The sequence below is a fragment of the Melospiza melodia genome, chromosome 19, assembly GCF_035770615.1.
Source record: "Melospiza melodia melodia isolate bMelMel2 chromosome 19, bMelMel2.pri, whole genome shotgun sequence".
Classification (NCBI taxonomy): Eukaryota; Metazoa; Chordata; class Aves; order Passeriformes; family Passerellidae; genus Melospiza; species Melospiza melodia.
The window spans coordinates 1,823,759-1,848,266 of NC_086212.1; the positions used below are offsets into that span (position 1 = coordinate 1,823,759).

The window sequence follows — 24,508 nt, forward strand, 5'->3', positions numbered from 1 at the left end:
GCCCCCGGGGCTGTCCCTGGCCCTGTCCCCTCTGCAGCCTCCCCCTGGCTTTTCATGCCCAGGCATGAGATGCCCTGAGCCTGCTCTGCTCCGGGCTGGGCAGTGCCAGCTCTCTCAGCCTCTCCTCATGGCAGAGACGCTGCAGTCCCTCCATCAGCTTCATGGCCCTGTGCTGGACTCTGTCCAGTCTGTCCCTGTGTCCCGTCCTGGGCAGCCCAGCTCTGGGCCCAGCACTCCAGGGCTGCCTCACTGCAGTGGAGCAGAGGGAAAGGATCCCCTCCCTCTGCCAGCTCTGACACAGCTCCCAGTGCAGCCCAGGACGCTGTTCTGCATTGCTGCAGGAGCACATTGCTGCCCCATGGGCATCCTGGTGTCCAGCAGAACCCTGCCAATCTTCAGGTTTCCAACTGGGTGGCCCCCAGCAGTCACCGCTGCCTGTGGTTGTTCCTTGCCAAGGACAGGACTCAGCACTTGTCATTGAACTGTCCCCCTTGTTGAACTGTCCCTCTGCATGGCAGCACTTCTCTCTGGCAGATCAGCCACTGCTCCTGGTGTGTGGGAGGGCACAGCCTGTCCCCCTCACCCAGTTCAGTAACAAAGGTGTCAGGAAGGACTGGGCTCAGCATTGTCCTTCCAGCATCCTCCGCTAGACTCTGTGCCACTGATCACCAGGGTTCCAAGAAGGTAGAGTCTGTACAAGGCATCTTTGCTTGTACGTATAAATTCAGAAAGAATAGGCCGGATTTACAACAGGAATTTTGGCTCCTTATATCTTATGTGGGAAAAATGGAATGATCCACGCTCCCTCTCACTGGTGGTGGGTAAAGTGGTCCTATTGTTGGTGGCAGTGGATGTCACCTGCACAGGAACTGTGCCAGACTGGTGTGACATACTGTGGGAAGGAGCACTCTGAGGGAGGTAAAAGCTGGGCTGTAGAGATCATTCCAAGACTCTTCTTCAAGCCGTAGAAGTCCCAGTTTTGTGAAGATCAGGAACAATTCCTAGGCAAGGGCTGAAGCTGCATACATCTGTGAGTTCCTTTACCTCCTAGGTCAATTTCTCCATTAATGATAGCAGATTGTCCTGGTTGAAAAGACAGATGTCTTCCAAGGAAGCTGGGAATCTTCCTGGAATGGAGAGATAGGCCCCTCCCTCCAAATCATTATAGCTTGAAAATACTGGGCCTCCAGGCAAAGATATGGGAAGAGAAATATCAGTTCTTCACTAGAATATAAAGATATGTATATGTAGGTGAAGAGGAGAGAACAAGCAGCAGCGCCCCCAAAGCAAAGCCAGACTCTTCCCACCCGTTGGGCAGTTCTGCCTTTGCTGTAGTTCTGAGCACACCCGGCAGAGGGCGCTGTGAGCTGAGGCGGGGCAGAGGGGCGGCAGTGACTCTGCCCTGGCTCCAGGGGGCGCTGTCGGCCCCGGCGGCCTCAGGGGCCACGGCTGCGAGCCCTGAGCCAGCCCCGGGGTTAACGGCAGCCTCGGGGACACAGGCAAGCTGGGGCTCTGCTTTTCCCAGCTTCTCACCTGCCTTTTGCAGGATCCTGGCGATGGCAGCTCTGCTCTGGTTCCAGTCAAGCAGCCCCTGGGGCTCCCTCTCTCCAGAGAGAGAGAGAATAGCTGGGGTGGTCCCATTTCCCATGAAGCACCCACACAGATGGTGAGGATCTTCCTTGGTGATGGCGAGTGTTGAAAAGTCCCCGTCAACCAGCAGCTGCAGCAAGCAACGGGCTCACCTATGGATGGCAAGAAGAATTCTGAAGCAGTGCCGGATCAAGCACCAAAAACTGCCCAGAGTGCCCTGCTCCTAGCATGGCCAGCTGGTTCTTCCCTCAGCAAGCCAGTGCCCAACCCTGCCCTCCCTCCCTGGAGGTTTCCAGTGGAATGGGAGAATCATTGGCCAGTTCTTTTGCATCACAGTTGCCCCACAGGCAATTCATTCCCCACAGGCATCAACTGCTCTCTCCTCGCCACATCCCCCTTTTCAAGTAACACATGAGAGAAAATTCACAAAAAAACCACCCCAAACACACACCATTTTCCACCCTGAATTTTTTCCCATACCAACATGTTACTTTAAACTCTGACTTTTTAACTATATACATCGATGTATTATCCTAATTATATACGTACATACGTAACATGCAGATATGGATACAGGCACAATGTTTTGGGTAATTCACCCCAAAAACAAGGCCCCCTGGAGATATGCATTGTGTTTATCCATCTTTCTGCATCACCCACCAAGCCCAGTCCAGTCCCTGAGCAAAGACAACCCCACACGTGCATTTGTCTTTGCTCAAGGCAGAATTAATCCCAACAGTCTTTCCTAGCACCCCTCTCATGTGCACCACCAGAACTTTGTCTCCACCAGCTGTGCACAGGGGTTTGCATTGGGCATCACCAGCTTGGTTGGTGGAATCTCTGCTATTAGCTAACCATGTAGCCTTTGCTAAATGCAGCTCCCACTGCTTGAGGGTCCCATCCCCCCATTGCCTTCAATGTGTTTTTGAAGAGTTCATTGCACTGCTGACCTTTCCTGGCCACTGGTGCACAGTAAGGAATGTCTGTCCTGCCACTTCACTCCCAGGACCTGGACCTCTTGGACAGGTCTCTTGACTTTGCTCTTTTTGATGGCTTCCAGCAGAATCTGGATGATTCCTTCTCCTTTCTCAAATACAATGATGTCACCAATGCACTGCAGATTTTCTGGAGCTTCACCCTTTTCCAGTGCAGCCTGGATCAGTCCATGGCAGATGGTGGGGCTGTGTTTCCACCCTTGGGGCAGTTGGTTCCAGGTGTACTGCACAACCCTCCAGGAGAAGGCAAACTGAGGCCTGCATTCAGGTGCCAGAGGAATGGAGAAAAATGCATTGGCAATGTCTACAGAGGCACACCACTTTGCTGCCTTGGACTCCAGCTCGCACTGGGGCTCCAGCATGTCTGGCCCAGCAGCGCTCAGCGGTGGAGTCACTTCATTCAAGGCACAATTGTCCACAGTCAATCTCCATTCTCCATCAGACTCATTCACAGGCCAAGTGGGGCTGTTGAAGGGGGAGTGGGCCTTCCTGACCCCCCTTGGCTCTCCAGCTCTCGGATCATTTTGTGGATGTGGATCATGGCATCTCAATTTGTCTGATATTGTGGGTGACGCACCTCTGAGGTGGCAATTGGTCCTTGTTACTCTCCTGCCTTCAAGAGTTCAACAGCAGAAGGATTTTCAGACATCCCAAGCAAGAACTTTCATTTGCCTAACACCCTCTGCCTCCACAGCAACTGTTCCAACAGCCCACCTGAGTCCTTTTGTGTCTTTGAAATAACCACTCCAGAGGAAATCTATGCCCAGAATAGACGGGGCCTCTGGGTCAGTCACATAGGATGTTTCTTCCACTCTTTCCCAGTCTAACTCACCTCAGCTTCCAGCAGGGACAACTGCTGCGATCCCCTGTCACACCAGCAATAGAAATGGGTTCTGCCCCCACATGTCCTGATGGGATTGGAGTACACTGTGCACCAATGTCAACAAAAGCCTTGTATACCTATGGCTCTGCTGTGCCAGGGATCCACACAGCCCAAAAGACACAATTTTACCTGGCCTCTATCTGGCTAGAGACAGGACCTCTCTAGTCCGGGCTACCGTTCCCTCCCTGGGCATATATTCTGGATGTTCCTCCAAGGGGATCTGACATATCATCCTCCCTTCTGTTATAGCTGGCAGCTTGGTCACAGGAAGCTGGGGCTGCATTCATTTGGGTGGAAATCCCTCTGTTAGTAGTTTCCTCCTTTAGCTTGCATACCCATGCTGCTAGGACAGACACGGGTTTTCCATTCCACCCTCTCATGTCTTCCCCATGTTCATACAGGAAGAACCACAGGTCAACTCATGAGGTGTACTCCCTCTCCCCAGCTGGGGATGTTGGGCACTGACACTGAGGCCTCTGGTTTTGTTATAGATGGATAATGGCATGATTGTCTCTGGCAATTCAGGGATAACTATTGCGTAAATATTAAGAAAAGCTTTAATGATGTATCGTTATGTTATTGTAGTTTAGATGTCCTCTGTTCTGCCTACAGTTCCCTTCTCCCTCCTGTAGTGTTACCATCAGACAGCTGGGGTTGTCTAGGACAGGTACAAAGAAGGCTGCACATGTGCCCCTTGCATGGGGCAGTTGGGAATAGAAAAGCTTGGTGCTTAGGGGGTGAGGCATGGCAACACCTGATCTCCAATCCAGTTACAAGAAAGCAATCTCCACTGATAAATGGCAAAGAAGAGCTGACTGACAGACCTTGGGAGGGGCCAGGGCTGGCTGATGTAGCCCCCAGGGGTATAAAAGACTGAGCATCCACCTTGAAGATGAACCTGCCACATGGTATGCACGAGAACAGTCCCCAGCGCTGCGAATTTTTCTATATATAGTCCATTTTTTATATTTTTTCATGGTTTCATAAACCTTTTTTAAATTTTCAAAGCGAGCAGTTGTTTCTCAGAGGTTTGCACCGATGTCATATGGGAACTACCCTTGCTTATCTCCTTTCTCATTTCTCTCTGAATTTTTCCTGTTCATCCTTGAGACTCAACCACAGCAGAGACATGAGTGTGTATCAGGCCATGGACGAAGGTCTCATCATTCCTGAGGTTGCTTGCTACAGAACTCACTGTCTCTTGGTTGTCCACTAAATGCATTGTTCCCATGAAGCTGGAGTATTCCGATGGCCCAGGCAGTGTAAGGCTCCAGCCCATTTGCACTGTGCAACTGACCTTGTCAGGGTCATTATGCTGTCCATCCCTTGCAAAATGTTTCTCCATTACTGACATTTGTCTCAGAGTTGGAGGTTAGGATTTTTCCTTTTATTTCTTTCTCTTAGGATATTTTCTCCTGTTTGTTGCTAAGAGATTGATACTTAAGAGAATGAAAGATGTGGCTAAGAGGAGGAGGAGGCAGAAGGGGAGTGTCTTACTGTAGGGGTTTTCTCTTGGGAAGGGCAGGGATACAACAAGATTGTGGCCAGGGGGTGAGGGGCTAGGCTCTGCCCCTATCACTCTCTCGAGGTCAGAGGAGGGGCTGCCTGGAGGATGTTATGAGTAAAAAAAGACTTACTCATTTTTTTTAGAAGAAATGTTGCTGAGTTACAAGTTGAGTTGGGAGCTGATTGCTGGCCGAGGAGAGTTCTTTGTTAGCTGCATGTTGTAACCACCTGTTAAGTGTCAGTCGTTATAAACCCTCTTTTGTTGAGAATTCCCCTTTTTGTATCAGTACTGCCCTGCCTAAAGCCAGGTTGATGGCCCTTCTCGGAAAGTGCAAGGAAGAGACATCAGAGTACATGCAGATAACCTCAGACCCAGAATTCAACAAGAGAGGACTCCCACCAAACTTACCAAAAGACCCCAAAACCAATGAGCCAACACAGAATTAAGAGGTCAAAGTGATGTCTGGACGTGAGGAACAAAGTACAAGAGCCTGCAGAGACGCTGAGACCCTTTGTTGCCCCTCGCCCTAGCTAAGGAAGGACCCCGGCGAGAGGCAGGGCCCTGGGAGGCAAACCCAAACGTTGTAACATGGGGTTTACCCACACTGCTCAGGTGAGGATAGAACCCCCACAGCCCTGCCCCCTAGGGGACTAAGCTGAGCATTCCTCCTCCTCCAAGGCACTCCTGGGAGCGATGACAGCGAAACCACCGACCGGTCAAGCCTCCCAACCTTGAACTGATCACTTTTAATAAAGGCATTAAAAAGAAGAAAAGATCTCCTGCCCTGTTTATTTCAGAGGATTCTCTGCCACTATAGAGCTTTTGTCCTGCCACTGCTTCTCCTACCATGGCTCGCTGCTGCCAAGGTTCCTGCTGCAGTCCATTTCTCCAGCCGGAGGTGCAGCGGGCCCGGCCGTCCCTGAGGGTTCCCAAGGCAGCCCCTTGCGCATCCCTTCCGCCAGCCCGGCCGCCATTGCCGTGCGCAGAGAGGCGGCCGAGCTCGCGCCACAGCGCCCCCTGCAGCCCCGGGGGAATCATCGCCCCGCCCTGCCCGGCCAGGAGCCACCAGCGCCCCTGCTGGCTGTGCCCGGAACTGCAGCGCAGGGGAAGGGGCCTGCAGCCGGGACAAGGCCGGCCCTGGGGCTCTGCGTCTGCTCGTCGGTGCTGCCGGGCTTGGGGTTGGTTTGCCACGTTATACACACACACGCTAGTAAGGAACTGCTATTCCTCTTCTCCTGTCTTTGCCTGTAAGCCCCATCATTTCAAAGTTATACTAATTTAGAGGGAAAGGGGTCATATTTTCCATTCTAAGGGAGCTTCCTGCCTTCCTTGGCAGACCCCTGTCTTTCAAACCAAGACACTCAGACACTGGATCCTTTCCTTCCTGGTCTTCAAGGGCTTTTTATGATGCTGTTTCTACAGGCTGTCCCTGTAAACAAAAATCTCTCCTTCATTTGTTATAAGCTGCTCCCAGAGAGAAAGGGGCCTTAAATTTTCATCCTTTACCTGTTTTTCAATTGCTGCAGCAATTTTTTCCCCAAATTGCAGAAAAGGCTCTTTAAGACCTTGTCTTATAGTGACATTTCTTGGTTTTGGAGCTGCCATTTCCATTGTTTTACTGATAGGACTCATACCTAATTGTTGAGCCTGTGTTAAAACCAGGGGATCCCATCATGCCTGTAAATCTGGATTAGAAAAAGGCCCTTGACCAAGCAAAACATCAACTCCTACAGCATGGCGAGGGTCCTGCTGAGGTAGTTGCATATTATTTAAAGCTGTTCGCTCGGCTAATTGCCTCCAATTGTCTTGAAATATTCCATACTGCACTGGTTGAAACAAAACTGCAGCCAAATGCACAATATCATAGGGAGACAGCAAATCTGTATTAATAATACTGATTAATTGCATTACTTCAGCAGAATTAATACCAAATTTAGCTACTTTAGACTGAAGATCGTGCACAACCTTCCATGCAAAAACCTCATAACTATCATTTTGTCCAGAATTAGGAACTGTTTTAAACACAGGAATAGCCATTTTACCATTAGCAACATCCATATCAACAGCATCTGAGCCCTTTGGTGGGCCTATTTTCTCCACTAAATCCCAGTCTCCTATCTCATCTGCTTTCCTTTTAACATATTCCCAACACTGAAAAGAATGACAAACAGTTACAATAACACTATCAGAAGGCAGAGTTTTTGAAACACCAAGCTTATTTCTATTACCAGTTTTACCAAGCTTATTTCTACTACCAGTTTTACTAAGCTTCTCTCTATTACCAGTTTTACAGCAATCAGAAGTATGCATTAATTCAGACCTTTTAATCCCTGTAATTTCCTCATTGTCACTATCAGAATCAGAAGTCAAAGGAGGAAAAAGAGTTAATATTTCCTTATGTTTGTGCAGTTCAGAATCAGAAGCAGAAGCAAAGGAGCAGATGGCTCAATTTGTTTCTTTTTTAAGGTCATCTTAGCCAGCCGCTGTGCCAAGGACTCAGAGTTAGATTTAACATTGAGTTCAGCTAGTTACTCTGTGAGTGAGGGGTACATGGATTTAAAGCCTTTTGCAGACAAACACGAAGAAGCCTTATCAACTTGTTGTCCATTTCCCGTAGCAACAGACCCAGCAACAGTCTCTGCAGAAAAAATCCCAGCAGAACTCTCAGGCTGAGCTTCTCCCCTTTGCTGCTCCCCAGCAACTTCAAGTTCCTCCTCCGATTCCCTTTCTACCTCCTCCAAGTCTTTTTTATTCTGCTCCACTTTCCACTCCTTTAAGGTGTTATAAAGCAACCTCCCAGTAGAAGATAAATCTGCAGCTGCTTTTTCCCCATTCTGAATTACTTCCCAGAGTGTTTCTCCAACTTCTTTCCAAGATCTAACACTAAAAGTAGTAGTTACATCAGTCTTAAACTTTTGAGACTTTGCCCATATTAAAATATTACACAGAGCATAGTCTGTTGTTTTAACTCCTTTTCTTTTGAAGAAAGTTTTCCATGTAGATAAAACAATCTGTTCTTCACTTGTTAAATGATTTCCCATTGTTTCAAGCAGCTCACCTCTTTTCCAGGTGTCAGAATCAGATCTGGACTGACAGCTGCAGCCCACTGCTCTCAGCTTGACTGGGCTCTGACCTCACTGCCCCTCGCCTGGCAGTTCCATCATGCCAGGTAGGCACCAAATGTCACTGTTAAGCTGGATGTGACATACATACGTGATCAGGGTCCAAAAGGAAAAAGGTTTTTTTATTCTGCATGTTCTCCAGTTTATATACTCTTAACAAAACGTGCTCTTAAGTCATTAACTACATCACAATAACCTATTATATTCATTGGTGCAAAGCAATTAGCGTCAATATCATTGGCAAAAGTTTTACAGAAATTTAATAAGGCACGTATACACATCTACTTAGGCATGTGGTCTAGCTACAAAAAGTTTCATGTTTCTTTTCTAATCGGTTTCCATGCTGGCGGCATTGTCTTCTTCCTTGCTGTGGATGCACTCAAAAATCATCTATTGTTATTTCTTCTATTAACTCAGCTTTGCCTGGAGGTCAGCTGTCAAGGTCCTCCATATGCAAGCTATTCCATCCTCCCCTTCTCGACTGTCTAAATTCTCCACAGCTGGGTGCCCCCAGTCCAAAGCCACTAGTCTCCCAGCAGACATCTGATATAAACCTTCTTAATATATTCTCTCATTTCCCCTGTCTATCCACTAGTTTACTGAATTCACAAACTCTCACGAGTCGAGCCCAAATCACTGAAGCAAAGGAGTTCCTCCTATCTGTCTGTCCAGATTGGATTTTCAGATCAAAACTACCCCTATTATGTTTACAAACACAAACCCCGTATTTAAAACCACAAGTGAGCCCTTAGCAAAGTCTCCAAACAAACCAGTTCAACGACTTCACACTCAATGTGTGCTACACTTACAACTTTTGGCACAAGATAACAGTGTTGCCTCAAAAATACACCACAGCTCCAAACATGACTACAACAACACAATCTTCTTATTCCCGAGGGAAACATTTCACACAATCTAACAATCCAAATACATTACACTAAAGCACTCAACTTCTATTTTTCAAATTCCGCAAACATAAACACCCTTTTACTGTGAACACCATCTGTTACCATAAATTCCATCCCCCATAACTAAAACACAGACACACACACAGTCACACTGGGGAGGGGATTTTATTAAGGATCATGCACCTCACTCACTTTGTTTCAGTCACCCAAAAGGGGAACCGTGGGCCCAAGCTCCCACTTGCATCATGCTAACAGCACGTCTCAACAAATGCTCTCACAATTGTTTTCACTGTCAGGACACATTCACAACAGCACAACCACTTTAGATTTGCCCTTATGACTGGTAGCCCCAATTGCTACCAGACTGAGCCCTATACAATGAAACAAATGGCAAAATCCTCTTCTGTCAGCAACAGAAGCCCAAGCTCTGCACAACAGTTCAACAAATCTTTCTGCTGACAACCAGATTTCAACTGCAACTTCAGTCTGCAAGCACACTACAGAGGCACAAGTTGTGCATGGAACGTCTCCCACGACTTACCAAATGGCCTTTCCTGACCAGGCGCATGCCTTACAGACCACTGCGTACAACTGTTAAATTTTTAAACATACCATTTTGTCCAGAGTTTTAGGAGTCAGGGGTCCTTGTCTGCTGCTGGATGAACAGTCTGGGCAGCAGAGGCGGCTTTTCCAGGAATATCCCTGGGGTCATCCCGAGGACATCCATGTCCTGAGCTACTCTCACAGCCGAGCAGAGTTTCCTCCTGACTTGGCTCGCCAACTGAATCGTTAGAACCGAAAATCACGGACAAAGACTCTCTAAACTCATCGAATTTAGAAAGTGTTATGCTTATTATGCAGCAGGCGGCACTGTAGGGGTCATCCCCCAAAATGCGTGACTGTGCCACACAAGGATTTTTGGCCTCTATTTATTTCCCAAAATAATACATATGCATAACCATAACCCCAGCACCTCCCATCCCCGCTTTGTATTAAAATGAGTTTATTATTCCCTCATGCCTGCGCAATTTTTCTCTTGAATTGGGTGGGTGATCTCAAACTGGATCAGTGATCCTAAGGATGAAGTCAGGAAAGTCTTCGTCAGGTCTCTGGGACCCTCTGACACAATCCAAGCCCCTCTGCTTCATGATGGATTGACATAGAGTCCAGGTGATGAGCATTGTCCTGGTTTCAATAATGGTTCCTACAATGGTTCACTTGCTCTACTTTCTTCCACAAATGAGTTCATAATATAACAGTTAGCTTTAGCTTAAGCATCTTATAATTCATTAACCTATCGCTGGTGTATCTAACTTCAATGTGAATTGCCTCTAAATCTGAGCTGAAATCTTAGTGCTTTAAAATCATTGTTTAATTGGTTGTTGCTCTTGTCTCTGCCCCTTTATAGCAGTAGATATCTATATCTCACTGTCTTTGTTCCTTGACCCCTCCAGAGGGTCGGTGAAATAAACTACCACTGGAAACCAATACAATGAAACTCCCTGCCACTGTCGTCATCGATAATCAGCTGCTGCGCATGAGTGTGGTGTTTGCTGCGTGCTTGGTGGTGCACTCTCCTTGTGGGGACACTTTAGGTAGATTGCAACAACCAACCATCTGCCCACAATGCAACATGCACCCTCCTGGAGCTCTCTCCAGCTGGCAGAGGAGAGGAGCCAAAGGGACGAGCACTTGCACCAAGCCCTTCCATACCTGGACAGGCCACAGGAGTCCCTGGGCTCTGCTCCCTGTGCGCAGCAGGGCTGCCTTGGCCAGAACACACACTCCCATTTCAGGCCTATGTGGGGCAACAGTGTCCGGCAGCTTCGGGCTGATCCCCTTGCTCCCGGCTCCCTCCTGGCCATGGCCAGAGCCGGCTGGCATGGCCCTGCCTCCGGCGTCTCCTCGGCTCCCCAAAGATCCGGGATCTGACCGTGCCTCTGTTCCTCTCTCTTGCAGCCCTTGAAGACAAGGCAGAGGACATCAGCCCTGCCACCAGCAGCCTGGCTCTCGAAACAGCCTTTGTCCTCCGGGCTGTGGAGAGAGCTCCGGGCTCCATCTTGCAGAAGGTGCAAGATCAGTTTCGCAGGGCCCGCAAGAAACGGCCTTGTCTCTGGGGCCACAGCTGGCTGTGCTGCTGGCGCTCTGAGGAGAGCTGATTTGAGAGGCTCTCTGTCTGCTGGGGCCCCCTGAGCCAGAGGGGATTTTTCTTGAGGATTGGTTTTATTCCTTCTTTTTCATTCTTTTTTAGGCTATAAATATAGAATATGTTCTAATACTCAGACTCCCAGGAGCTCTCCTTGGTGCCCAGCATCCGCAGGGCACGGGGAATGAGGGAAAAACGGCTCCTTGTGCCAAGTGAGCTGCCCAGGTGTGCAGTGGGGAAGGGAAAATGGCCAGAAGGCCCTTGGCCTTTGGTGGTTCTGCTGAAGCCTTTGTGCTGGCCACAGAGCGGCTGGGCAGGGGCCGGAGCTGCAGGGATCGCTGCCGGCATGGTGCCTGGAGATGGCCACAAGCCCTCCTGCCCAGCCAGGAAGGGCCATCTGTGTCCTCCTGCCCGTGTGTTGCTGGCTGCATTGCTGAGGCCTCTGAGGTGCCTCTCAATGCGGCTCCCTTGGAGCTCCCTTGGGGCTGCGCCACTGCCAGGCACCTGGGCCGGGCTGGGGGAGACCCTGAGGGGACGACGGGACAGTGGGAGGCCGTGAAGGCATGAGGTGCTGCCGAGGCGCTGACGGGACAAGGCGCTGGGAAGGCACGAGCGCCCTGTGAGAGGGAGTGGGTGGCAGGAGGCTCCAAGGGGACAGGAGGCCCCTGAGGGGCTGCGCTGCTGGGAAGCCCTGAGGAATTGGGTGTCATCCTTGTTCCTGACAGCCGGCTGCTCTGGCGCTTCCCCAGAGAGGCTCCCACGCCTGGGGCAGAAGCCCTGGAGGCTGGGCCTCAGCAGGAGGGTGGGGACACCCCAAGGTGCCCAAACTGGGCTGGCTGGGAACACGGAGGGCAAGGGGGCCCTGCCGGGGCACGGTCACTGGGTGCTGCCAGGGCAGTGGGCAGAGCAGGGCTGGCGGCCAGCCCGGGCCCCCGCGGCTGCCCAGGCCATGGTGCTGAGGATGAGGCCCTCCTGACACAGAGCTCTGGGCCCAAAGAGCTTCTGTCTCCGTGGCCAGGGCGGCGATGTCTCCTCGAGCAGGGCTGCTGAGTCGCTGCTGCCAAAGCGCCTCTGGACGCCACAGAAACAGCACCAGAGCGTGCACAGGAACAGCAGCACCCCGAACGCTGGCACCTGCTCCAGGAGGCGTCTGCACCAGCCGCCATTCCAAAGGGGCCATGCTGTGGGCACTATTGCACGTGGTTTAGCAAAAGGCTTCAGCACGCTCGGCCACAATGGCTTTCTCTTGGCTTGCCAGCCTCACAGCAATGCTTGGCAGCTGCTGCTGCAGCCTGTGCCCCTGACTGACTACAATGGCTGTGCTTGAGGGCAGACTCGCCTTCCACTGGCGGGTGTCCCAAGGCAGCGACATTGATGCGATTGTGAGAGGCAGCACGAGCCCTGAGCTGCAGTTGCCATCCCTCTCCTCCATGCAGGCACCTTAAAAACATGTGCCTGAACTTCCAACCTAAATCCTGGACTGGCTTGGAACAAAGGAAGCAGCAGGAGGCGCTGAAGAAAGGCAGGCACTTGTGGCCACCATTCAGGGCTGGAGGGAAGCACTTTGCTGTCTGCTGAGGACATGGCTCGCTTAACGAGCTCAGGCTTGGCTGCTGGAAGATCCAGCTTTGCTCTTGCTGGAGCCCATTCCCTACCACCAATGCATGGGCTTCCATCGTTCCTGAATCAAGTCTGCTGGACCTGTGGGCAACAAGTCTGTCCTGTGTGCATCTGACAGTAGAAAAGAGCAGGACATGGCTGCTTCCAGCACTTGTCTTGGCTGCTCCTTCATGGTGCTTGCACCACCATCAGAGACACAGAACGGCTTCTCCTCCCAGAGTTATCCCTATCCTCTGCACTTCCCCAGGTGTCTGTCTTGTTGTTCACCGGGGACCTCCCTGTTTGTGGCCGTCCATTGCCGTGCTCAGCAGGCAGCCAGTTGTGTTTGCATGGAAGCTGCCACAGGAAGAAACGCAATAAGTGGACAGTTGAATAGCAGAGGCTGGTCCAATTATTTTTCCTTCCGAGTGCAAGACAGACAGAAAAGCACAAGGAAACATGACAGTGTTTTCCTGGTGTCTTTTTGTCCTGTGAAATTCAGAAGCTGCTGGTCTTTCTGTGCTACTCCTAATCCCTTCCTTGAAAAAATCATTCCAGGAAGGAGCAACACCAGCTGACACGTGCCAAGTGTTGCCACCAGTTGCTCCAGGTGCTCCTCCCAAGAGCCCCTGTAGGATGGAGCACAGCCCCCAGTGCACGTCGGCTTTGGCTGCCCTCTGGCAGAGAAGCCCTCTCGAGGCACAGGTCTCTGGGGCAGGAGATGGGCAGCAGCGCTGCCAGGGCTCGGGGGGACTCTGCTTTGGCGGGGACTCTGCCACACCTGCTGATGTCAGTGCTCCCTGAGCCCCAGGGCTCAGAGCAGCATTTGTGCCCTGGCTCACACGTTCCTTGCCTCTGTCACACGGCCACACTTTGCACCAGTGTCACTGAGTCCTGTTCAGACGATGTCTTTGCCTTTCAGAGTCACTTTGCATTGGCATGTCGGGCACTGATTGGTAATACATTGTGTCCAAAATTTCTGCCAGACCCCTGTGGAACCAAACCCCCACCCCTTTGTTCAGCTATGAAGGGTGCAGATATGGGTGCTCTCAGGAAAAGCATTGTTATAAATACATAGTATAATATGGACTTTTTGCAAATATTTAAATGGATTCTATATGTGTATTAGAATAACTTTTCTATAAAAATATAGAGTTTTTTCAGTTCTACACTAAACCTTGACATAGTAGTCAAATGGGTGATATAATATGCCTGTGTTAAACTGCCTGCTTGGTTGGGATAACATTCAATGAACATATGATGGAGACCCCTCTTGCTGACATGCCAGTTATCAGCACTGACCATCTGTAGAAAGAATGGACCAAAGCCCAAACTGGAGGTGATAACAAGGGTGTGCTCAAACCATAGCCATGAAATGCACATGCTCTGAAAAGGTGGACCTGAGGAGGAGCCATGATAAACAATTCTTGGAACATGTAAACTACTTTGGGGAAAAGTTTAAATATGCTTAACTGGTTATGACTGTGCAGTAGGCTAATGCAGTAGAAAGGGTATGTAAAGGACATCTCTGAAAGAGCAGGTGTGCTCTTGGCTGAATGCCAAGCACCTGGCCACAAAAAAAATTTGCTTTATTTGACTCTTATTGTCCTTTATTCAACTTTTAAATTTTACAGGAGAGTGAATCTCATTTTTCACAATGGGATGTGTAAAATGGGACTTGAGGTACTCAAATGCCTCAAGAATGCACCAAAAAACCCAAGCACCACATTCCGCTCATGCCTGGGCTGGTGGTCCAGCAGCTCAAGCAGAAGAGTCCTCCAGGAGCTCAGGGGAGCAGCAGCCCTCATGCTGAGGCACAGCCTGTGGAGAAAGGGGTCAGTGGCCCAAATGTGTGCTCCGGAAATCAGAGCTGGGTTCCTAAATCCCATTGGAAGTCTCTATAATAGACCTGTGGTGGCTGAGGGATGTAGGTGGGAAGGGTTTGGCAGCCTTGAGCTGGACTTGTTGATGCTCTGAGCTCTGTTGTGTGTGGGAGCCTGTTCCTTTCCCCTTGCCCAAGGGCAGAGTGTTGGTGAGGGCTGGAGTTGGAGGCTGTGTGTGCCCCGAGAGCCGGTACCGTGGGGCTGCAGGTGCTCCTGCCAGCGTGGGCTTGTCTGAGCGGGGCCTTGTGCCTCTTTCAGGTGTCCCTGCTGCAGTCACAGCTGGCCCAAGAGTGACAGCAGCGGCAGAACTGCACTGAGAGCTGTGCAAGGACCAGGCAGGAGCTGTCAGACCTTCACCAGGAGCTGTGATGCTCCTTTGCAACTGTGCAAGGAGCCCAAAGCTGCTCTTGTGGAAGCTGAGACTTGAAGCTGCATCGCTCTCTGAACCTTAACTTGGCACTGACATCCTTGGGCCGTGTGTCTCTGGAGAGACAGGCCTTACAGAAGGCAGGTGCAGCTCTTCTATTCCATGCAGGAGGTGTGCCTTGCTCAGAAGCCAATTTCTGTAAACAGGGGCACAAAAATCCTCCCTAGGACACAGATGAACACTGTCAAAGATGAGGGCAAAAAATACCTGCCAAAGCTTCTGCAAAGAAACCCATTTGGTTCTTGAAGGTCTGTTTTAGTGAGGAATCTTTGATGGAAGCAGCAAGACTTTTCTTCTACCTACAAGACCTAGTGATTTATTGCCAAACAGAGAGCAGGGAAAAAATGCACTCGTGGCTGTCTCAGAATTCTTAATCTATTTTGTGAGCCTTAAACACTGCACCTCTTGGGTTTTCTCTGTAGAAATTTGAAAAGCCACAGAAACACCATGCTTCCTCCTCATATTGCTGTTCTAAAGGCAAAGCTTTACTTTCCATGAATATTTGTAGGCACCAAGAATTTTTTAGGCTTTTTCTTTCATGTACCCCTTGTCAGGGAAGACAGAAGAATTCCTGTGACTCAGGAATTAAGCGCATCCCTAAAGAGCCTGCAGGTCTTGAGGATGCTGAGCCTTCAAACTGACTTCTGAGCCAGGTCCCTGCCCAGCTGCCCAGGAGGCCTCTGGGGACCCAAGGGAGGCAGGGCCCGTGCCAGGACCAGCAGGGAGCTGGGATGGGGGGAGAGCCAGGTAGGGCCTCTCCAACAGCCCCTGGAATGCTGGGCTTTGGGCCCTGGCAGCCATCACAAAGGCCATGGAATGTTGGGGGTATGACCCTGGCAACTGTCACAAAGGCCATGGAATGCTGGGGGTTGGATCCTGGCAACAATCAACAGCTCCTGGCTATTGGGGTTTGTACCCTGGAGCTGTCAACAGCTCGTGAACTTTGGGGCTTGGACCTTGCAAAGGCCAAGGGCACTTTGTGCTATTGACCCTGCAAAGGCCAAGAACCTTTAGAAATTGGTGTTTACACCTTGCAAAGGCCGAGGGCCTTTGGATATTGGTGTTCATACCCTGCAAAGGCCAGGGGCCTTTGGGCACTGGGGTTTAGAACCTGCATAGACCAAGGGCCTTTGGTCACTGATAGTTTCTCACTCTTCGTGCGAGGGGCGGATGGAGACCCGGAGGGTGAGTGACAAAGCCACTGCTCTCCTTGCACCAAGCCCAGCCGGGACCTGGCAGGGCCTGGGCTGCGCCTCGGGGAACAGTTCCCTTTGGGATTAGCAAGGGATTGACAGTTGGCTGTTGCAGAGCTGGCAGCAGCTGTGGTGCTTGCCCTGGGGACAGGCCTGGCAGGGAATGGGGGGCTCCTGGCTATCCCCAAGCACAGCCACATCTCCTCCACTGTCCTTGTCCCACTGGAGGCCATGGGCACAAAGAAGGGAGCAGCTTTACATTGCCTTCCCCTCACCCAAATTACAGCACAGCCTCAGTGCTTCCCAGAGTCAAGAATGAGTTTCTCCCTGACATCTCCAAAATGATCCCCAGTGGCTTAGAGAAGGTCACAAGGATGATAGGAAGATGCTGCAAGGGCTGGAGCACCTGTGCCAAGGGGAAAGGATTCAAGAGTTGGGCTTCTCCAGGCTCGAGAAGGTTTCAGGGTGACCTTAGAGTCCCTTCCAATGCATAAGAGGGCTTCAAGAGAGCTGGAGAGGGACTTAAGCCAGGGGCCTGCAGGGACAGGACAAAGCTTCCCACTGAGACATGGCAAGGATGGATGGGAGGGAATTCTGCCCTCTGAGGGTGCTGAGGCCCTGGCACAGCTTGCCCAGAGAAGCTGTGGCTGTTCCTGGATCCCTGGGGGTGTTCATGGCCAGGTTGAATTGGGCTCTGGGCAGTTCCCCTTCTGGTGTTCTTAGAAGTGATGAGACACCTTGCAGCATGTTGGTTTGTGGTGCTGTCAAAGTCCTGGGCTGAAAATATTGCCAAGGAGGGGAGGAAGAGCTCAGCTGGAAGTGCTGTGCTCTGGGACAGGCTGGGAAGCACTTAGAGGCAACTGCCTCAGGGGCAGCCATGCAGTCTGAGTGTGCTCTTCCCTGTGCACTTGCAGGGAGCTCGAGGGCTTTCTCACCAGGGACGTTCCTCCAGAGCCCCTGAGGTGAGTAAACTGTGCTGAGCTCACTGGCCTTTTGAAACTGGTTCTCCATGAATGGACACTGGTTCTTGTGGGATCAGAAGAGGCATCTCAGTGCTACTTTGGAACAGGAACAGAATATCTGACTAACAGCTGGATGTGGGCTTTCAGGTGCTGGTAGACAACGGTGACAGCATGGACAATTCCATCATCCGCACCGACAATCCTGGAAACATCCTCTCAACTCTGACATCCACTGACGAGCAGCATCCCTTTGAATTGGCTCGGGAAGCTACAGAGAATTGTGAGCGCATGTGGCAACAGTTTGATCAAGTAGAAGCGAGAACCCAGAGGATCAGAAGCCAATACCAGATCATAGACTCGCTGCTAGAAGAAATCAGAAGGTGAGCATTTCCTCCTCCTCCTCCTTCTGCATTCCAGAGGCAAACTGCTTCCAGGTCTGGGAGGTCAGAGGTGTCCTGGGTGAAGAAATCACCTTCCCACCATCTGTAGGCCTCAGTGTGGCTCTCGAGCATTGTCCTGTCTGGGTTTTTCATGCTCTACTGTGACTCCCAAGGCTGTCTGGGAAATGCAGAGCCATGTTGGAATAGAAGACTCCTTCCTTTTGTCGCTGCTGCTTCCCTGAATTCTGTTCTTTGCGTGCCCCTGCCCAGCCACTGCTTCTGGCTGAAGGAAGGCAAAATCCTGCCTTCCTTTCCCTTTGCCTCTGGAGGATTTCCTTGGGAGGGAAAGAGCAAGGTCTTCCTTAGCCCACTGCCCCCAGATCCATCCTGGAGTGCTGAAAATGGCATTGCTGACTCTTCAGGCCTCTTGCTTCTTCTGACTGAGCCTTGTCTCTGCAGTGACTGTGCAAACTTTGAGAAGTCCAAGGAAATGCTGCTGCAATGCACTGGAATCCCGGAGACAGGAGCCTTTTGTCTGCAGCAGAAGAACACCATGCAGCAGAAGGAAGCATCAGCCCAGGCAGAAGAGGCAGAGCAGCAGGACAGGATGGAGGTTGGTTTTGGAAATGAGACTGGTTTTCTCTTGAAAACTTGTCTTGCTCCTTCTTGTACAGTGGAGGACTTGGCTGCACTCTAGGGACAAGAGCCATCCTTGCAGAGGCAGCTGGAAGTCAAGAGGCAGACACTGGAGGATTTGAAGCTTGAGAGGGATGTGCTGGAGCAAGAGAGGGATGATGTTAGCAGGGCTCTGAACACCTTATTGCTAGGCAGCACCTGTGGGAGTGGGAGTTGTGGCAGCCAGATCAGCTCAGATGCTCTTTCTGGCACTGGAAGACAGGCACACTGCTGTGCACACTCTGGCTCAAGATGGCACACGCATTTCTTAGCCAGGGATATGCATGTTCATCAGCAAAGTGTTGCATGCTTCTGCAAAATGTGTTGCTTTGGGCAGCCACAGAGCCTCTAAAAGAGGGAAGGGAGCTGGGGAAACTTTGAGCCCAGAGCACAGGTGCTCCTTGTCCTCTGGCTGCCTGTCAGGTGGCTCTGGCTGGCTCTGCACAGGGCTCTCCAGGAAGGGCTCCAGCTGTACCTTGTCCCACTTGCAGGTTTCCCAGGAGCAAGAGTCATCGAGCCAGTGTCTGGAGCAGCTGAGCCAGGAATCCTCTGGCCAAGGCCATGAAGTGGCCCAGGTGGGCAGAGAGGAGGAGCTGCTGGCCCAGAGGGCTGACCTTGAGGGCCGACTGGCAGCCAGTGAGGGGCTCCGAGAAGACCTTTCCAGGCAGCTGGCAGAGACCAGGTAAAGGAAGGGAGCTGAGCCTTTTCAGATGTTTTTACATTGCATGGACAGAATACAGAAGAGTCTCAAAAACAAAACAAAACAAACAAAACAAACAAAACAAACAAAACAAAACAAAACATGAAAATAAACAAACAAAAAAAAAACCAAAAAACCCCCAAAAAAACATAATAAAAACATGATATGAAGTTTATTTTTCTGGCACGTAGAGCCAGAAAAGCTTTCATGAGCCTTGGGCTCCTGTTTGTGCCACCGAGCACACTCCTGTGGGATGTCAAACGCAATCCAGCCAGCCCTGAACTGAGGAGTACTTCAACCATGCAGATGCTGAGTGAAACCTCAAGTTTCTCTTGGGTTTGGTTCCTCGTTCTGGGCATTGAACATCCCTCGTTCCTTTCCATGTAGCTTGCCATGATCCTGATCTTCAGACCAGGAAGCTTCATCTTCAGCATTCCAGGCTCTTACCTTGCCACGCTGGGAGTAGCACGCTGCCATTCAGGGTGGAGCCAGAGGCTCCTGCTGAAAATCTTGAGGCATTTCTGCTTCCAAGCACACTCTTGAGCCGTGAGGGACAGGATGTAGTGCTGGTTAGAGAGCAGCAGGGAAAGCTCTTTGGAATTCTCAACAGCCTCTGGGCATTCTTGCTGATTGTTGATGGGCACCCAGCTGCCAAACCTGCCAAGGTCCCTTTGCATGGTCCCTCTCACTGTGTAAGGAAGGACAAGTCCCTTGGGCTCCTGCCTGCTTGTTCAGCAACACTCAAATAAAGGCAGCAAGTCTACTGCTTGACCTTGCAGGGGTTTAATCTGCCAGTCTCTGCATTCAGGTAGTTGTAATTTGGACAAAAAACTGTTCTGTTTATTTGCAAGTGCTGCCATGACCATGAAATTTTACTGGATCTGCAAAGTAGTTCTGAAGGCTTGTTAAATACAGGGTGTCTGGAAGATGATGTACCTTTCTGTCCATTATCAAGAGCATTAAAAAGTCAGGAGTCAGCCAGGACAAGAGTCTGTTCTGTCCCCCTGCAGAGCAGCTTGGAAGTGCTGATGAGAGAAGGGCTGTGAGCAGGGCCTGGGCTTTTGCTTGTTGCTCCAGCCTGTTTGGGCACAGCTACCCAGAGTCATAGGTCAGGAACAGCAAGTGAAGGTTTGGCTGTTGAGGCCAAGTTGGGCTGGGCAGGCTGTGCTAGGCCAGGCCATAAGGAAGGCCTGGGCAGTCCCTCAGAGGCCCTGCTCTGCTCTGGAAATGGCCCAGATGTGCCTTCTCTGGACAAGTTTCCAGGTGACCCATTTTCCATCCTCAGGCGTGGGGATCTTGAGCCACGTCGTCCTGGAATAAGCGGCTGTGGGTGTCTGGAGCAAGCAACTCATGTCTGTCCATATTTGCAACTTGTAGGTCAGCAAAGGAGAGCCTGCAATCCAGGCTGTTTGCTGCTCAGCAGCAGATATCACAGCTGGAGATCACCAGGAACCATCTGGAAACTCAAGTGCTCACAGTCACACAGGCCAAGGAGGTGATTGAAGGTGAGAACCTCGTGTGCTTTGTTTGTGGTGCTGCCCCTGCCTAGAGAAGCTGAGCACCCTGCAAAGCTGACTCTGTCCAGAGAGCTTCTGAGGAGTGGTGGGGCTGGAGACACTGAAAGGGCCTGAGGTCAGTAAAGTCAGTAAAGAGCGTGACTCTTGCTCTTGGCCATGTTTGCAGGAGAAGTGAAGGGCCTGCAACGTGAGATGGAAGCAGAGAGAGCTCTCAGGAGGCAGGAACAGGAAGACACAGCTCAACAGCTCCTGCAGGCAGAGCAGCAGCATCAGGAAAGCCTCAGGCTTCAGGGAACTGCTCAGCAACTGGAAATAAAGAAGCTCCTGCAAGACCTGGTAGGGGACAATATGCTTCTGAATTGTCCAAGCCAGCCCTGTGGGCTGGTGTAGCACAAGCAGAGGCTGAGGGTGTGAAATGGCAGCAATTCTCTGCCAGAGGCCTCCCGCTGCTGGGCTGGGCAGCAGAGCCAGCAGCTGAGACTCGGAGGAGCATGAAGGCCCCCAGGATGGTGCTGGGACAGTAAATGCAGCCATGGCTTCAGGGAGGGTGTAAGAGGAGATCCAGAACAGGTTGGGCTGTGCCCACCCAAAGCGTGGCAGCCCAGGGCAGGATCATCCCTGAGTCCCACCTGCCACAGAGCAGATGCCAACGTGGAGCAGATGCCAACAGTGCTGCAGGCTGCAGCCTTGGGAACTTGTTTCTTTTCTTGCTTCCATGGTGGACAGAGGGATTAGCTTTGGGCTGGAAGCAAATGGAACAGGCCCCTTTGTCCCTGGTCCTTCAGTCCTTGTGACTGGGGCAGCAGAGAGGGGAAGGTGACACCTTCTCTTCTGAGTGCTTGGACTCGGTGCTTGGGAAGGTCTTTGCCAGCAGAAGGGATTCCACAAGTCTGTGATTCCTGCACCTGCTGAGCCTCCTTTTGAATTCCCTGACAGGACACAGTTTCTGGTGTGCAGAAAGCCAGTGCTGTTGTCTTTTCCAGTTGGGGGTTGTGGGAGGGATGGAGCTTCACATCTTTCAGCCACGAGCTTGCCTGGGACTTCATCTTGCAAATTTTTCCTCCCCTCCTCAGGCAAGTGAGCGTGAAAGGCACCGTGCAGAGATGCAGGAGACGCTGGAGCAATGGGAAAAAGAGAAGGCAGGGAGAGAGCAGGAGCACAAGAAGGAGCTGTCTGAGATGAGGCAGAAAGTTGCCACCCTGCTGGCACAACAAGAAGAGGAACAAACTAGATTTGAAAATGCCAAGCAAGAGGTAATGATTGTGAAAGGAGAGAGAACTGGTGTGAGTTTTTGCAAGGCTGGAGCTGTGGAAGATGGCAGGATATGGGGCTGTGGGGAGCATGCCCTCCGTGTCATCTGCACTGAATTAGGGGAGGTGAAAGCTGAACGGGGCTGTCTTTGGCACCAGGAATGAGCCCTCTCATAGGAAGCCAGGCAGAAACATCAGCTGTCAGCTGAGAGTTTTGTGCTGCTCTTGTGCTCTGTTGTTCTAAGATGTACCTCAGGGTACCTTCTCTGCTCTCCTTCTGCTGCCCTTTTGGTGTGTACTGGTAGATGTTCATGGCCAAGGTGAGTTTGTAGGACTTTTCTTTTGTGGGCATGCAGAGGGTGCAGCAAGAATGCTGACCAGAGAACAATCTCTTTAAAGGCTTGCCTGGAGTATTTCTGAACAGCAATGCAGAGATGTCTTCTGGGCTGTGTTTTAAGTCACTTCCTGGGTAGCTGTGTCTCCCCCAGGGCAGGCAGTGGCCCAGGGCAGCAGCAGCCAAGGGCTCTGAGAGCACGGGAGCCCATCAGTCTTTGCCCCTTGCCACGGGGATGTTGCAGGAGGAGTGTGAAGCCGTCTGCTCTTTCCTCCTGTGCAGGTCCTGCTGGAAGAGCAGAAGGAGAAGAGTGCTTTATCAGAGGCACTGCTCCAAACTCAGGGAGAGCTCAGCCGAGCCCGCCAGCAGGCCCAGCAGCTCAGGCAGGAGGTGACAGAGCAGCAAGAGAAGGGGCAGGTAAGTGTGAGTAGGCAGGCAACAGAGGGCAGGGCAGTGACAAGGGCACAAAAGGCAGCTCCTGGGACTGAGGAAGCAAGGGCTGCTTCAGGCCCGGGGAGCACAGAGCCTGGTAAGCTCCAGAGCTCAGCCCCAGGAAGGAAGGCTTGCAGTGGAAGCAGAGCTGGGTACAGAAGCCAAAAGAAGCAGCCGAGGGAATGGGATTTTGAGGCAGCAAGTGGAAAAAGCTGAGCATGAGGGCAGGTGCCAGGAAGTGGCTCTGCATTTTGTTGCCAGACCATGAAGGCAAATCTGCAAGCTGAGCTGGAGGAAGCTCACAGTGAAGCCCAGGCAGCGCAGAGGAGGCACAAGGAAGAGCTACAAGGCCTCAAAGAGGAAATGAATCTCCTCCTTGAGCAGAGGGAGGCTCTACAAAAGCAGGTGAGTGTTGTATTGCACTTCATAATCTGTGTCAGAAATAGGTTGACGCTTTTCCTTTAATTTTAACAGAAAAAGGGGGAGGTGTTGTATTGCACTAAATAGTTCATTTAGTTGCTGTTTTTGCACCGGGGGATTAGAGTATTTGCACTGAGTGGTTGTCATATTGCACTGAATAGTTGATGTTATATCACATGGTTTGTTTTCCCCCCATCAAATGGTCTCTCCTTCAACCGCCCCAGTACCCCCCCGGTGGTCTCTTCCTGGGGTACCCCTCCCCTCCCCACTCCTCACTGGTATCCCATGGGCTGTGGACCTCTTCCTCTGCCCCCACTCACTCCCCCGGGCATAAACGTCCCCTGTAACCAGGGAACGCCCTCTTCTGCCATCTGTCCATCTGAAGTGTCTCTTGGAATAAAGAGAGAATGTTACCACATGCAGAAGAATGCTTCTCAATCTTTTGCTTTTGTCTGTGTAAGACCGTGTGGGCTGGGGTCAATAGTTAGCCAGAGTAGACCCCAAACAGCCCGTCCGAGACACAGTCTAACAGGTGAGTGAGAGAGCAGTGGCACTGCAGTCATGCAGCGAGGGGTCTGTGGCCTTCTTGCTTTTCCACGGCAGAGCAGCAGCTGCTGGGCTGAGCCCTGGGGCTGTCTCGTGCTCTGGGGGCTCCATGGCAGCTGCTCTGAAGGACACTCAGTGCTCTGCTGAATGTCAGCTGCTGCTCTGCACAGCTGGGCTAGTCCTCTGTGCTGTTGGCCAGCAAGCAGCAGCATGGATTCCTGCTGGCCTCTTCTTGCTCGCCTTGCTTTGGCAGGTGCTTTCTCAGGTGCCCTTGGTGCTGGGCCACTTAGAGCCTGAAACAAGTTGTCCATATCCTTTCTGAATCTGGTGCTCTCAGGACAGGGAGGAGAGGAAAGTTGTCCTTTACCTTTGCTCACAGCCTGTGCTGTGGCTGACAGTGACTGTAGCTGTGGCTGTAGCCTCTGACTGCTTTGTTCTGTTTGATTGGAGGTGGCAGAGTTGACATCTCAGCTGGCAGCCTCCCGAGAGTGCCAGAAAAGGACTGTGCAGAGAGCCCAGCAAGATGTGAGGGAGGCCCAGGAAGAGTCCAGGCAGAAGCTGCTGGAGGCTGAGCAGATGCAGAAGATGCTGGAGGAGGCAGAACATCAGAACAAGGAGCTGCAAGTGCATCTGGAGTACCTGGAGAGGGAATGGATTCAATGGGAAGAAGTGGCTCAGCAAAATTCAGAATTGCAGGCTTCTGTCAATGCCCTAGAGAGGGAAAAAAACAGGTAAATGAAATTCTGGGGGACTCTGCATTGTGGTGAATGGATTCCCTCTTTGCCATCTTTGCACCTGCCAGGGCCTCTCTCAGCATTTCCTAAGTGGCGGATTCTGAAATCTGCATGTAGACACATGTAATTGTCTGGATGTTGAGTTTCATTTTCTTTACTTTTAAGCCTTCAGATAGAGTTTTTCTGAAGAAAAGAGCTTTGGGGTAGACCTTTCCCTCTAGGGGATATTGTGTTGTTAGGTGGGGGTGTTGACACTGCCCCAGCTGCACTGTAAGGAGCTGGATCCATCCATCAGCTCCACCTTG

General features: G+C 51.2%; 1 protein-coding gene across 1 annotated transcript in view; it reads left to right on the forward strand.

The window, feature by feature from the left end:
- LOC134427132 (myosin-11-like) overlaps nt 1-12,478 on the forward strand; it is a 29,854-nt gene extending 17,376 nt beyond the window's left edge. Inside the window, exon 17 of the mRNA XM_063172716.1 lies at nt 12,170-12,478. Within this exon, the coding sequence (XP_063028786.1) occupies nt 12,170-12,478 (309 nt within the window). The remainder of the gene's footprint in view (nt 1-12,169) is intronic.
- Nucleotides 12,479-24,508: the final 12,030 nt, after the last annotated feature.